We start from the raw sequence: 14,431 nt of genomic DNA on the forward strand, positions 1-14,431 counted from the left end.
AAAGGTCACATCTGTCAGATTTATTGTTCGAAGACTCCCCACCACCATTTCCAACCATCTTGGCATTCTGTTCTATGTTTTGATGCGTTCCTCAGTGTTACAGAAGCCCATTGATCTTTGAACACCGACTCTGAATCGTACGCATGAACAAGTCTTTCAAAATGACCTTGGCTCTCTCCTGCTGGCGTAACGAGCATATTTAGAGGTAGACGGTGAACTAAGACTACTGATTATCCCCCAATTTAGAGCTGGCTTGCACTTTCCAGTCAAGTCTCTCCCCTTTTACAGTAAGAAGATATTTTAGATATGTTGCTTGGGGGGGGTCAAGTTGCCGTGCTTTCTGTGACTTTGTGTAATCCGATGAGAAAGCCAAACGGTCTGCATTTCCTCCCCTCTCTAATGACTCTCTAATTGGCCAATCCAAGCCATGCATTAATGGCTGTTCTATTTCCTGGAATATTCCATCCATTTGCATGTGAGAAGGACGGGGATGTTAATCAGACAAGCTTTTCCATTTCTAATCAGATGTTTGTGATGTGATTTTGGAATCAAGTGTGTTCTTTTTCTTACGTTAATGAGTATGATACTCCCAAGATGGCGACGCGACGGTGGGGCTGAGGTTGTCTCGAGCCCGTTTGCCTCCAGATTGTCTAGGTCTGAGTCGATTGTCTCGTTTTTTCAGACGCGTGTCCTCTTTTTTAATCAGCTACACTTCACGTTACATTGTTATATTAAGCTCTGACACTTTGCTTTGGGAATTTGCTTAATTTTCACCACAGTCACTGTAGGTCCCTTTGAGTGACAGAGGTAACAGGCAACAGAAAAGGTTGATGAATGTCATGAGTGTGGAACTTGCTCGAAGAACACAATCAATCAATTGCCAGTTTTGTGTCTCTTTGTGTACATAGTCGCCGTCAAAGAACTAATGGTGTGTGCTCAATGACTAGGTTATTCCATGGAGGATCCATTGTTTCAACCTGATTAAAAGCCATGTGAGGCTGGTCTTCTGAATGAGAGAATCACTTCCTTGTTGAATAACAATGAAGGAATCAGGCGGACCCTCTGGAGATGGTACTGACCTGTCAAACCGATCTTCTCCAGAACCTTCCATAACTTACCCGCTGTCGCACTTCAGTTCAGTTCAGTCTACTACAGCGACAGGTGTTTCATCCTTACGGGGTGATTTCGTATTTTTCTATAGCATACCAAGTATAAACATACCCGCCCGTTCAGGAAGACAGTTTTGAGCATAAAAATAAAAGCATTCAAAATGCTCAAAACGGTCTTCCTGAATTGATATGAACATGTTTATACTTGGTATGACATATACTTTCAAGTAGACTGACCTGTAAATATATATATATACTTATCAACATGAATGTATATTTATATATATATCTTTGACATCAATCTCCAAAGTACCTTGGGGCCTAGCTGGACGAAACAAAAGCAACCAGCTAAATGGCATGTCACTCTCTGAAACGGCAGGACTGGTTCTGGCCTGTGGAGACGCCGGAAGGGCATTTCAATGGAGCACATCAAGGAGTGTGACCTTATTATTCTGAATTATGCATCCATGGGATTGACAAGCAGCAATTCCCAGTGCTTGAGATGACTATGGTGAACAATGGTATATCGAGGTGAAAGACATGTACTGTACTGTCTCGGCCTCTCAGGTGTCTTTCCTGTGCGTTCCTGAGATCAGGATAGGCCGTCACAGCAATATCAAAGGGATTTCATAATATTATCAACACATTCATTATTACACGTTTGATTAATTTATTGTGATGTGTGTCTGTCCACATAACAAACACACACATTTCACACACTTGTATCACAGCCCGTGCACTTTTATGACTATTTGTGAAGTCTAATACTGAGAAGTTATTATAAGAACATGTGATCAATAAGAGTCGTAAATCTCTTAATTCCCCTGTCCTCGTGGGAAAGTAGGTTTCTTCTGGACTTTATGAAGAACACACAAGTGGAGTTATGATATCCATATACTGTACAGTCAACTCTGGAAGTTTTGGCACCTTTGGTAAATGTGACCAAAAAAGGCAATGAAAACCTTTTTGTCATGTTTTTCTGCTAGATATTATGAAATAATAACAAGATAGTTATTTCATTTTTAATCATGATTTCCTTAGCAGTAGTAGTAGCAGCAGCAGTATTCTCTCTCCTTTAAATGAAATGTTTAGTAATTTCTGATATATTTGGACAGAGATAGTGAAGAGTGACTGGAAATGTGAGGAGGAGAGATAATGGGAGGTGGAAGGATATGTACAAAATGGCCCGGACTGGGTTCAAACCGGACTGGGGTCAAACCGGACTGGGTTCAAACTTAACTGGGTTCAGGCCTTGACTTACATGGTACACGTACTTAACTGGTGGCTTACTCTTATTAAATATTTATTCATTTTTTGTTGTTGCCAGATGCAGTATGTGTAATAACTATTGCTACAGCAGCTGATTTTTTCCAGAAGAAAGGACAGTTCAAAACAAAACACAGAACAGTAATTTTCATATTCTTGGAAATGCAATCCTGCCTTGACACAAATCTATTCTTAAAACATTTCTTTGAACTCAGACCCGATGGGAAATATCAGATTAAAAATCACAAAATGCATTGAAATGTGCTATTTTTCCTTTTTTCAATCCACAAAGCACATGTAATCCCTCCAGCCCTATGAAGTGGATTTAACAAAAGACAGAGAGAAGATCAACAGTTTATTTGTGGATTTGTTTTGAGGTTGGGGAATGCTCAAACAAACATTTTATGTTGGGGGAGGGGGGTAAAGAAAGAACACAGTCAGATGACTTTTGGGAATTTTTCTAGAGCCATTTTGCACAAAACAAACTGATTCCAATTATCTTCTCCTTTAGTCATAATCGTAACGTGCACTATCATTGAATTATTTTTGAATAGTTTCCAGACTTAAGATATCTATATTATACCTTTTATATGAAATCATCTTGTATTTGGGGGTGGGTTTATACATCATTCAATACATAATGTATGTCAGCAATCTCCCACCTATGTTAAAACCCCATCCAGTTTGGACACAGCCAATGATGGTAGCATCAATTTGGATTCTGTGAGGCCAGCATGCAGCCAAAAAGTGAATTCATGGTGTCATGTTGCTGTGTCTGCTTACCAAAGATCAATGCAGTGGGATTGGCTAGACAAGAAAATGTCATGTTGATTTAGCTGCACAGAAAAAAAAGGTCTCACAGCCAGCTCATTTGTTATGGAAGGGCCAGTGTGTGTGTGCTTGTGTGTATGTGTGTGTGCTCGTGTGTATGTGTGTGTGCTTGTGTGTGGAGTCAGATGGCTGAGCGGTTAGGGAGTCGGGCTATTAATCAGAAGGTTGGCGGTTCAATTCCCGGCCGTGAAAAATGATGTTGTGTCCTTGGGCAAGGCACTTCACCCTACTTGCCTCAGGGGGGAATGTCCCTGTACTTACTGTAAGTCGCTCAGGATAAGAGCGTCTGCTAAATGACTAAATGTGTGTGCGCGGGAGCGAGTATGTGTGAATGAGTGCTTGTGCATGATAAGAACGCAGACATATTTTCAAAAACGTCCACCAAACTTTTTGCTCCCAGGCCGAAAAGACCGCACACTGCAACGGCACCTTTCTCTACAAGTACAGCAGTTACAGATTGCTGAGCGCGTGGGATTCCGACGCGGCGGCCCGCTATTGAGCTGAAGCAGCGCTGTAGGCCTATGCATTGAGGCTCAAGGTCTGCTCCCCAGTAACGCTCTCCCCGGGGACATGAAAGAACCATGAGCTACAGCTCCCTCATCAGAGAAAGCGTCCCTCCTGCACTGTAGCCCGTTTGGAGGTCAGGAACAGCGCCGAGCAGACCGAGGCCGACGGGAAAACGCCACCGACAGCAGGATCAAAAGCGCCATGTGGACGAAAGAATTCAGACTCCTTCGAATCCCTCACCCTTCACTTTCAAAAGATTAAAGCGAATGCCTCCGACATTTCCATGCATGCTGACAATCAACGTAGGGATCTTTGGTGGTTATGCAAATAGCGCCTGGAAGTCCTGGAATATGAGATAGTATGGTTGACAAAGTTAAAGCTTATGGGGGCTGGCAGCTTCCCTCACATCCAAACATGGCTCACGTTTTGCTGTGATCAAACAGACCGCTTGCAGAACAAAATTGCATCAGTCAAGGTCATGCGACTTGGAGGAAGCTTTTGTGGGGCGATTCTGTTCTCTTTATACAGTAGATTGGGCTGCTATTTGACTTGGTCCGGCACAAAACACCGGCGCACTCTGTTTCCATGATGCCAGTGCTGTAATGGATCGGTCATGACGTCAGTTACAGAGCAGAGATAAGGCAAATAAAGATACCACTGCCTGCATCCCCCCCCCCCCCCCCCCCTTATTTCTTTGTGTTAAAAGGCAGCAGGGATTTTACTACCCACTTCTTGAATACTTTTACGACTGTCTGTCCTTTTTCAAAAGTGCGGGAGTGGCTGACGGATTGCACCATCTCTGGGAGGTTACATTGTAGATTATATTTTGGTGGTGGTGGGGGCGGGGGGGGGGGGGGGGGCATTTGAACAAGGTACTATAGGGTATGCACTGTTTTGCATGCTTTATGGTTAGGAAGGCACAAGAGGAAAACTATTCTTAAACTGTCAATTTTGATGGGGACAACGCTCGGACCACTCAAATACATCCACACACGCACGCGTGTGTGCACCCACACGCATCTGCTTCTCTGTGGCCCCAAACAGGTTACCAGACCTCTCTCTGCCATTATTATAAAGCCAACATGACATTTCCCTGTCCAGCAAACCTAACATTGATCTTTAATGCATGAGCTTCATGGAATTCATGATTATTTAAAGGAGAGTGTCTGGAATCCCTTGCCGTTTTGTGTCTCCGCCACTTACACAGTGGCTATGCTCAATCATCAGCCTCTCGAACCCTAGTGGCAAGACATGCAGCAGAGCCATGCAGCCATGAGGGGATTTTACATCTGTGGTCTCTTGCCACCTGCCTCTAGGCATGAATTTTAGGTCCTGGGGTGAGGATTATGAGATATGGGATTATTTAGGAATATTGCCCCCCCCCCCCCCCCACCCGCGTTTTTTTACTGTGCCTGTATTTCTGTGTTGTCTTCACATTTAACCATAGGGTGTTTTGAAAATTAAGGCCAAATGAACGGAAGCAGGGCAGAGTGGGGTCACCAGTGCTCGCACGACAACAACTGATTTTTTCCAATAGATGCCGACTGTTTACGTAACTCCATTCAGGAGGTGTGATTAGCTCCTATCGATCCACCCCCGGCGGATCGACTGGTGGGCGGGCACGCCTGTTCAAACCGAGATACAGAGAAAGAGGCTAATGTTGATCGATAGCGGACAAGCCTTTTGTGGAGATGCTTAGCGAGGATAAAGACAGAGAGTGGGAGCCGTTGTCCAGAACGGGGACAACTCTCCCCATGTGAGGCTGGGCACCATATCGATGTAGGGATGTAGAAATCCTCAGAGCAGAGCTGGATGATGGAACATGCAGAGGCCCGAGTCGGCAGAGTGATATCCCATTCTGTTTGTAACGAAAGAAGTTGGCGGCGCCACAGAGAGGAGACGACAACCAGAGTCAGATCTACGGGCTGACTGACACGATGAAGTCGAAAAAAAACAGACATGAGACGGCAAAAAAGAGAAAGAAAACCAGACCAAAAAACCCACTGTACACTCGTGCTTTTGTTTAGTGCTTTTATTCAAGTTCCTTATTGTTAGTCGACAGCCTACCACCAGCAAGCCATTTTGCCACTTGTAATCATTACAGCGCAATTAAATAAACAATAATTTACGTCATGTTTTAAAGCCAAAGTAACCAAATAGATACAACTGCATCTGGAATGTAAATACAGACCAAATGAACCAGGCATTTTCCTATACCATTTAAGATACATATGATTTCCATATACACAGAAATAAAGTCACTATAAGGAACCCTGAGAACACATCAAATGAGCTAGATCAAACGATCATTTAACTGGACCCGGTTCAAACAACCACTTCAAGGTTCTCAAAACAAACATCAATAAAAGCAAGATAGAAAATGATTTTGGCTTGGACCTAAATTAAATTGGTCCATCTAAAAACCCAATCCAATTTGTAGACACAGAGGTCTTATTTAAAGTACAGCGCTGGGTTTACATCTAGAAAGATGAAGCGCTTTTTATTTTGATACAGGTGAAAATTACAGTGCACATCATTATTTCTTACAGAAATGTCACTTGAATATTGAAATAAAGATTGGAAGATTTTAGGCTAACCTTACAGCATTTAAATGTTATACAATCAGAAAAGAAAGAAAATTGAAATTGCACCCAAACAAAAAATCATTTTATGAAATAATATAGAAAGACACCAAATTATTATTATACCAACACAATTCTTAATTATCATTAAAACGTTTTTGGAAGTCTGAAATATTAAGCAGTGGGCATAAATGATTAGCAGTTTTTTCTACAGGTTATGATACCATGCTCAGGTGATTTTCTCCCTTCAGCAGTAGAGCATCATGTTGGAGCTCTGGTACAGATACATGTAGGCGTCGCAAAACAGACGTTTGGCCACGCCCTTCATGTCCCGTGGCACCTGATTGGCCAGCTCCGCGAGGGGCATGTCCAAGTAGACCGCCACCTCTGGGCAGGCCTGTACTTGAGGGATGTTGAAGCCATCAATCTCACCTGCAGACCACAACACGCAGATAGAGAGAGAGAGAGAGTTTAGGGCTCCACTTTCAACATCCAATGACATCCAAGAATAACAGAGGGTGATGGGAGGAAATCAGGGAGGAAAACCAGAGATGAATTAGGAAGAAACTCATTTTCGGCATACCGTCCCCCCCCCCCCCCCCCCCCCCCCCAGACACAAACCCTAATGCTCACCCTGCCTGTCGGCCATGCTGTCGAAGAATATCCAGTCGGTTTTGTTCGGTCCGTGTTTGATGAAGGAGACGTAGTGGCTGGTCTCGATGCAGAGCACCGCGAACAGCTCCAGGGTCTCCCGGGGCAGGGGGCGGCCCGACGCCCGGCCAGGGAAGCCCTCGGGGAGGCACAGGGCAGAGCGCTGGTGGGAACTCCTCTGGGGGTGGGAGTGCACCTGGAGGAACCATAGACAGCCTGCTGAGCACCCAGGAAGAACGGTCCGGAACGGCCACTAAGACTGGCACACATGTAGGCAGGCGTCCAAGCAGACTGACAGAGATGGACCCAGAGAGGAATGCGAATACAAGTGAACGGCCACTACAACAGGCAGCCAGGTAGACAGACATGTCAGACATAAACAGGATAGAGAAACACATACAGACACACCCGTTGTTTGCGGACCATCTCGAGCCTACCTGCTTGGAACATGTCTTGCAAAACAGTTTGAAACCAGTCCTGCTGAAGACCTGGTCTCTGAAACAGTCCACACACTCTTCCTGCGCCAGCTGACCGCACATCACACACTGCTGGGGACCTGCGACGCACACACAGACACATATATGTAGTGCATGTGCCATGTTTTGTGTGTGTGTGTGTTTGTTTGTTTGTTCAATGGACGTGCGCACCATCTGAGAGGAGGTGAGTAATGTCCAGTTCCAGTGAAGGGATGATCTTCTCAAACATCTTGAATTTTTTCCCAAAGCGCGGCATTTGCAGTATGACACAGGAGGGGACCTGCAGTAGACATGGTGAAGAGAGTGTATTGACACACACAACTCTGCAATAGAAACCTGGAGACACTGAGACACGGAGAGCAGAAACACGACTGGAAATGAGAAGGCAGAGCAGCAACGCCATCTGCTGGGATCCTACTGCAACTGTAGAGAGAGAGAGAGAGAGAGAGAGAGAGAGAGAGAGAGAGAGAGAGAGAGAGAGAGAGAGAGAGAGAGAGAGAGCTAGACAGAGCCAAAGAATGAGAGAGACGGAGATAGAGACACAGAGAGAGAGTGAGAGATAGAGAGCTGAGCGAGAGACGGACATGGAGAGAGACAGACAGACAGATAGACAAGAGCCCCAGCCAAACTGACAGAGTGCCAGACAGACCTCGGCCAGTCGGAGAGCAGAGCTGTGGAAGGAGTGCTCCAGCAGTTGCTGGACGGTGGGAAGGACCAGGCTGTGGTTGTGGTCCAGGAAGATCTGGTAGCAGTAACTCTCCTGGACCTTGCCCCCTGCTGAACTGTTAACCCCCCCACCACACACACACACACACCGTGAAGGATTAATTGTAATATTTAATTTGTATATATATTATATATTGTTATATTACATATTCATGTATTTAATTGATATGTATATTTGAGATCTAATATATAGATATATATTGTATATTGATAATATTTGGATAATCTATCTCGTAGTGGTGTGTAAACCTAGGCAGGGCGAGGTGGAGTTGTGACGCTGTCATACATTTTGAGGAGCGGCTCCAGACACAGGATCTGGTGCATGATGAGAGACAGGAACTCCTCGGGATCTGACACCAAACCCACACACGGTAGGGGTGTTAGCCACTCCTGTCTGCACGGCGAGATAGCAGGCTAGCGCTAGGCTTGGAGGCTAGGCTAGGTGGCTAGGCTAGGCTTAGAGGCTAGGCGGCTAGGGGACTAGGCTAGGAGACTAGGCTAGGAGGCTAGGAGACTAGTATAGGAGGCTTGGGGACTAGGCTAGGAGGATAGGCAAAACGGCTAGGCTAGGAGGCAAGCCAAGGAGGCTAGGCTAGGAGGCTAGGTGGCGTGATCACCTTTCTCCTCAGTGGTGTAGGAGTGGCAGTAGCCGCGATCCTGGAGCTGCTGGCGAAGCTTCATGATGTGTTTCCCCTCCACGAAGCCCTTACTGCAGAGGAATCCAACACACACACACACTGCTGTGATGTAATAAACCATGCATTACTTAATATCTTCCGAGCTACAATGCCATGTCAGTATCACACAAACACACAATATACCGCTATATATAATAACAAAATATGCATTACTTAATATCTTCCAAGCATATAATTCCATGTGAGTATCTCTCTCGCACGCGCGCACACACGCACGCACGCACGCACACACACACACACACACACACACACACACACACACACAGCTGACCTGCGGAGGGGGTTGACAATGTCATGCAGCAGTGTGTTCTGGATGGGGGCGTCACGTGTCTCTGTTGATTTAAACAGGAGGGAGTCCAGAACTGAGGTGCATGAGAATAGACTAGAGAGAGGGGAGAACACACACACACACACACACTCGCATGAATGGAAAAGTCAAAGTGCCTTCACCTATTTTGAAAGAAACACTAAGCTAAAGTACATCATCATCATCCTTCTCCTCATCCTAACCTGAAGAGGGCCGAGTCCATGTAGCAAGAGTTGCAGTGACCCTGGATCCCCTTCATCCGGCCGACCAGAATCTTGTCTACCTGCTCCGAGCTGACAGGATCAACATTTCCCAGCGTTCCTAAACTGTGCTCAGCTTCCCGCTCTGAGGTAACACACACACAAACAAACAAACAAACACACACACACAGACACGGTATCTGCTTACGATATCGACAACAGCACAGCAAAGACGGCAGGTGTTCTGAGCAGTACGAGCCCCTCTCACCATGACCCCCCTCAGGCGCCCCCCCAAATCGGGAGTCCGGGTGGCAGGAGGCCAGCTTGACGAAGAGTCCGTGTTGAGGAAGACACTGGAACAGTCTCCTCCCCTTGAAGGTCCCATCGCTTACTCCAATACTGTCCTCCTGGAGAGAGACAACTGGTTTGTATAGACAGAAAATAGACCAGGGCAAATAGACCAGGGCAAATAGACCAGGGCAAACTGACCAGGCGAACAACAGTGGGGTTATAAATGGCCTAAAAGCGATCTGGCCATAGAGTACAAGTTCCATCCTTGGGAGAGAGAAGCTCTTTTTTCTAAAAACAGCAGGAGGTCAATATTGAGTTGGCCTACCAGCTCAATGCCAGCCCTGGTGTGGTCCAAATCAGGCAGATCCCCAATCCAACGGATGGTTCCATAGGCAGGACCAGTACCCAAATGGATCTGCACCAGAGAGTCCACCCCCAGATCTGGAATATGGCCCTCCCTCTTAGGCACCTCAGGCACATTGACGTCCATGGCGTCCGATTCTGGGAATCAGCCGAGGACAGATACGACACGATCAGCAGACTGCACACGCTCAAGCGCGCTGGCGCACACACGCGCACGCACACACACACACACCTGGCAGGAGCTCCTCCTTAATGACACACTCGATGGGCACCCAGACCTCTCCTCCTTTTTCTCCCTTCTCGTTGGTGTCCTGCAAAACCACCAGAGCATCACTCGCCGTGCACGTGCTCACGGCTCGGTCAGGCCAGGCGTCGTCACTGGGAAGTGGGACACTCACCGTGGAGATGAAAACATGCCTCCTCCCCTGCTTTTCCTCCAGGCCCATCACCATTCCATGTCGGCCGTACTCCTCATCCTCGAGGAAGAAGGTGACTCTGTCCCCGGTGGCGAAGGACTGTGGGCTCGACTGTGGTGCGGGTGCTGGAAGGATGGGTGTCAGGGGCCTGACTTTGGAGAACGGGGCAAACATGCCGCTATCCTTACTACAGGAGAAGAGGGTTTTGTAATGAATTGTCCCATCGGTATTTCCTTTGCCTTTATCCTGTCCATGGGGAAAAAAACAAGTCAGGCTTATATTAATTTCTTCTCACATACATTTCAGATACAAGAGTGGTCATTTACTGTATATGACCCAATAACCAGGATACGCACCAATTACCGTAAATCTGAAAAGAGACCTATTCATAGTTAAAACCACTGGTGCAGTTAAAGCCATAGTGTAAATAGGGTAGGATGTCAATAATGTGTTCATCATGCACAATTCACATACCTGCAGTTCGATCCCAAAGAATGTCCCCGCTATAGGGTCTGAGTACTTAGGCTCTGTGATCCTTCCTATGTAGCGTATTACTCCCTTCAGCTTCTTTTTCTTCTCGCCCTCCACTGTGACCGGCGTGTCTTTGGTGAGGCCTAGCGCTGTACGGAGAGCCGCCTCCTCTCTGAACCATTTCAGCCTTTCTGCGTTGTCTTTTAGAGCCTGCAAAAGCTCAGCCTCCTTAACAGTGATTTCCTCTAAGATACTTGTTTTCATCTTGGAGTCCAGTCCTGAGTTGTCAATGCAGATAACAGGCACCTCGTTGCTATCTTTCTTCCGTGTCCTGTTCTCGGTTAGGTAGCAAATGTGACCTGCGCTTATGTTCTTGCATTTGTCGGTGGTGATATAATAAGTCTTGCCATCGGTAACAGAATTCATGGTTGCTCAGTAAAGCTGTGGGATGCACCTTTAGGGCGAAAATAAACAACAGTGTAATATGTAGATGTGACAGGACAGAAGAACAGTCAATTGAAACATCACGAAAAGATAAACAAAAAGCAAAAACCAGATTTGCACCTGTTCCATCAAACTGGATTTGATGGAACAGCTTGAAAGTTCGAGCTAACTAGCTAAATCAGTCAAGTAGGCTAAGTTGACTAAGTGAGTTTGCCTACACGAAGTTGTTTGTTAGATTTCTATAGTTAACTTCATAACAGTGGGCATGAGTAGCTAGGCGATTAGCCAGGAATTATAATCAAACTCACCTGTTCGTCTGGGAAAGTTATACTTGGCAAAAGTTTATCCTCTGGTAGCTAGCGGCAGAACATAGGTGGCTAACATAGCTATAATCCAGTCACTTTCACTTCCCTTTTCGTTTCTGACTGAAGTGAACTGTCACGTCAGACACTTCGTTAGCTAGGTATTTTAAATCATCACTTATACGATCATTGTCAACACACTGTATCCAGTCAGTGTTTTTTCCACTCTTTTTTTTCTTTATCCCTCAAAAAGTCAAACTTAACGTGTATCTTAGATATATTTTGTCAACACAAACGCATGGACTTAATCGCACTGTCATTGGACTAGGATTTGGCTACCTCATTACATCATCTATGAGCGTCTGCGCCGCGCTATGATGACGACGCAGTTGGACGTAAACATGGAGGAGAGAGAGGCACTGAAAAGGCAAATCGAATTGTTACAAAGTGAGTTTGGATTTTACAGGATTGATACATTTATATAATTAGCCGCTGCATATTGAGGTGAATAACATTTTAGCTGTCATGTGGAAAAGCCAAAACACTGCCCATTGCTAGCTAGCTGCCATCTGCTCTGCCTGTTTGACTAACGTTAGCAAACTAGCGTAGCTAATACACTCTGGGTTAGTGACAAGCTAGGGAATATTTTAAGATAATAGTTTAGCTGGTTTGCTACTTTACTAACGCTTACGGCACTGCTTGTGTATGTATAACCTTGCTAACGGTTGCAAAATATGGTTTTAAGCCTGATGATGAAATCCCTGTTTACCCACAGATCTCATCAACAACCACAAAAGTGTGCATGGTGATGCCCCCTCCAGTGCTGGTCCGCGTCAGCAGGAACGAGCAACGTCAGCCAGAGGGCATGCTCAGAGCTCATATGTCACTCCTACACACACACCCAGTGGAGTGCTTAACTTGCCTGTACCTGCTGGGCAGTGGAGGAAGACATACTCGATCAGTAACAAGAGAAACGAAGCCTCGCAGAATAGACCCACACAGACCCCCGTCTCCATGTCCTCCTCTGGCTCCTTGTCTAGGTCCCTGCAGGCGACCCGTGCAGGTCGAAGCGGCTCCCCGCCCAGCCATGGCCTCCGGGCAGACCTTGTCAACAGAGAGAGTGGCGGAGCCGGGGGTCTCACTGGAGGATCGTGTGCCCAGGGGAGAACACTCACATCGGCCACTGAGGTTTTGTCCTTCAGACAGAGGGCCGGGGCCGGAGATGAGGCTGAGGCTGGTACGAAGACGCCGGCGTTTGCGAGGACCGGCGTGCCACTGGACGACTCCCAGAAACAGCTGAAGCAGAATGTTCAGTCACGGCATGAAGCTTCCAAGTTCACCTGGGTGAAGAGCCAGGAGGCAGGGGGATCTGGGCCCCAAGAGGCTCGAGCCGAACCCCTGCTCCCAGAAGCAGTCACCAGCCCCCCCCCTGCCCCGGACTCCAATGCTGGGGCCTGTGGTGGTCCCTCGCCCTCCCTTAGCATCACCAAGAAACCCCCCACCAAGAAGGTTCCGCGTCGGCTCAGTCTCTCCGCAGCCTCCCCCAAGACCTCCAAGTACACCTGGGTGTCCTCCTCCGCGGGGGGCCAATCGAAGATCTCCAGGAAGCCCCTGTCGCCCAGAGCCCTAGCTCTGCTCCACAGAGCTCCGGAGAGGGGAGAGGCAGCCAGGAGAGCCAGGGCAGCACAGCCCCTCACTGGGAAACAGAGGAAGGGAACGGGGGCCTGTAGTAGCCGCTACTGCTGGAAGGCAGGGGCCCAGGGGGGTACCGTCGCAGGGACAGGGCGAATGGTTCCCCACAGAGGGTCTGTGTTCTGCTGGAGCTCGGAGAACGAGCCCAAAGGGTCAATGGGACGTGCTCGTGTGGAACCCTCATCCTCGCTGGCCTCATCCCACTCCCCTGGTGGCTTTAAGCTCAGGAGCAGGATGAAAATTATCCGGAAATCTCCCAGCGGGTGAGTAGTACTCCAAAATATTTGCTTTCGAACGTACAGATCTCTAGACTACTCGTCCTACTCAAAATACCGGAAAATTCTGAAATGCACGCTACCAGCAGGGGGCAGCAAACTCAAAGTTTCGTGCCCAGAGGGTTTTTCACACCCCTGTTTTTGCATCGAAAAACTGCAAGGCTTCGACTGTAGTCTTGGATTATGAACCTGTCACAAACACTTAGCATGTCCCTCCACGTACGACAGTGGCGGCAGTCCGGAGAGGCGTGCCAGTCCAGCCGGGATGACCGTGAGGAGCCGGTACTCCCTCCACCGTCGGACGACACACACCCTGGTCAGAACGCACCCCCCGGGGAGGAGCCCAGGGGCCCTGAAGAGGAGCCCGTCCCGGGAGCTGGTGTCTTTCGGCAGGCACAAGTTGCGTCGCCTCTCCCCCGGCTCCTCCAGGACAGGTAGGCTGCACCGTGGAGGGGGGGGGGGGCGGGGGTGTAACAGTTAGCTGTTACTAAGTCCTTTTCCTCAGAAATCCATACAGGATACAGACATATGCCACATTAACAAGGACCAAGAATATTATTATTCTCGAGCAAAGAGTCACGAGCCAAATTCACACGAGGGCCGGGGGTAATATATATTATTGGACATCTGCTTCTTTTCACAAGAGAGAACGTCATTAATTAATTCTTCAGGCTCCTTGCCAGCGAGCGGAAGCCGTGACCGATTGGTGTAATGAGCTTGTGACCGGAACGTATCCCGCACTGTGAAAAAAATGTGTTTACACCCGTGAGAGAGCCGTGCGCCTGATCCAGTTGTCGTCGTCGTTCGGCGACCGGGTCGCGCTC

The 14,431-nt window shown here is 47.4% G+C and overlaps 2 protein-coding genes across 2 annotated transcripts in view; one reads left to right on the forward strand and one right to left on the reverse strand.

Annotated features, from left to right (window-relative positions):
• Positions 1 to 5,736: 5,736 nt before the first annotated feature.
• On the reverse strand, positions 5,737 to 11,909 carry cyldl (cylindromatosis (turban tumor syndrome), like). The gene is made up of 15 exons (XM_062452406.1): positions 11,647 to 11,909; positions 10,898 to 11,348; positions 10,406 to 10,669; positions 10,240 to 10,318; positions 9,970 to 10,145; positions 9,622 to 9,760; positions 9,357 to 9,498; positions 9,118 to 9,228; positions 8,766 to 8,857; positions 8,435 to 8,498; positions 8,072 to 8,204; positions 7,594 to 7,702; positions 7,384 to 7,502; positions 6,929 to 7,142; positions 5,737 to 6,727 (listed from the first exon to the last, which is right to left on the reverse strand). Exons 2-15 carry the CDS (start codon positions 11,318 to 11,320, stop codon positions 6,543 to 6,545), a joined length of 2,250 nt encoding a protein of 749 aa, XP_062308390.1. The 5' UTR covers positions 11,321 to 11,348; positions 11,647 to 11,909; the 3' UTR covers positions 5,737 to 6,542.
• Positions 11,910 to 11,934: 25 nt separating this feature from the next.
• The window catches only part of zc3h3 (zinc finger CCCH-type containing 3), a 7,534-nt gene continuing 5,037 nt past the window's right edge, over positions 11,935 to 14,431 (forward strand). Inside the window, exons 1-3 of the mRNA XM_062452223.1 lie at positions 11,935 to 12,087; positions 12,416 to 13,595; positions 13,836 to 14,041. Of these exons, the coding sequence (XP_062308207.1) occupies positions 12,015 to 12,087; positions 12,416 to 13,595; positions 13,836 to 14,041 (1,459 nt within the window). The 5' untranslated portion in view covers positions 11,935 to 12,014. The remainder of the gene's footprint in view (positions 12,088 to 12,415; positions 13,596 to 13,835; positions 14,042 to 14,431) is intronic.

The sequence above is a fragment of the Osmerus eperlanus genome, chromosome 26, assembly GCF_963692335.1.
Source record: "Osmerus eperlanus chromosome 26, fOsmEpe2.1, whole genome shotgun sequence".
Classification (NCBI taxonomy): domain Eukaryota; kingdom Metazoa; phylum Chordata; class Actinopteri; order Osmeriformes; family Osmeridae; genus Osmerus; species Osmerus eperlanus.

What these genes read in the sequence shown, in the direction of transcription:
- cyldl (XM_062452406.1), bottom strand. Translation starts at nt 11,320, where the DNA reads ATGAATTCTGTTACCGATGGCAAGACTTATTATATCACCACCGACAAA. An exon ending in CTACACCACTGAGGAGAAAG is followed by an intron (nt 8,499 to 8,765) that starts GTGATCACGCCA and finishes GTTTGGTGTCAG; the next exon opens with ATCCCGAGGAGTTCCTGTCT. An exon ending in GCAAGACATGTTCCAAGCAG is followed by an intron (nt 7,143 to 7,383) that starts GTAGGCTCGAGA and finishes TGGTTCCTCCAG; the next exon opens with GTGCACTCCCACCCCCAGAG.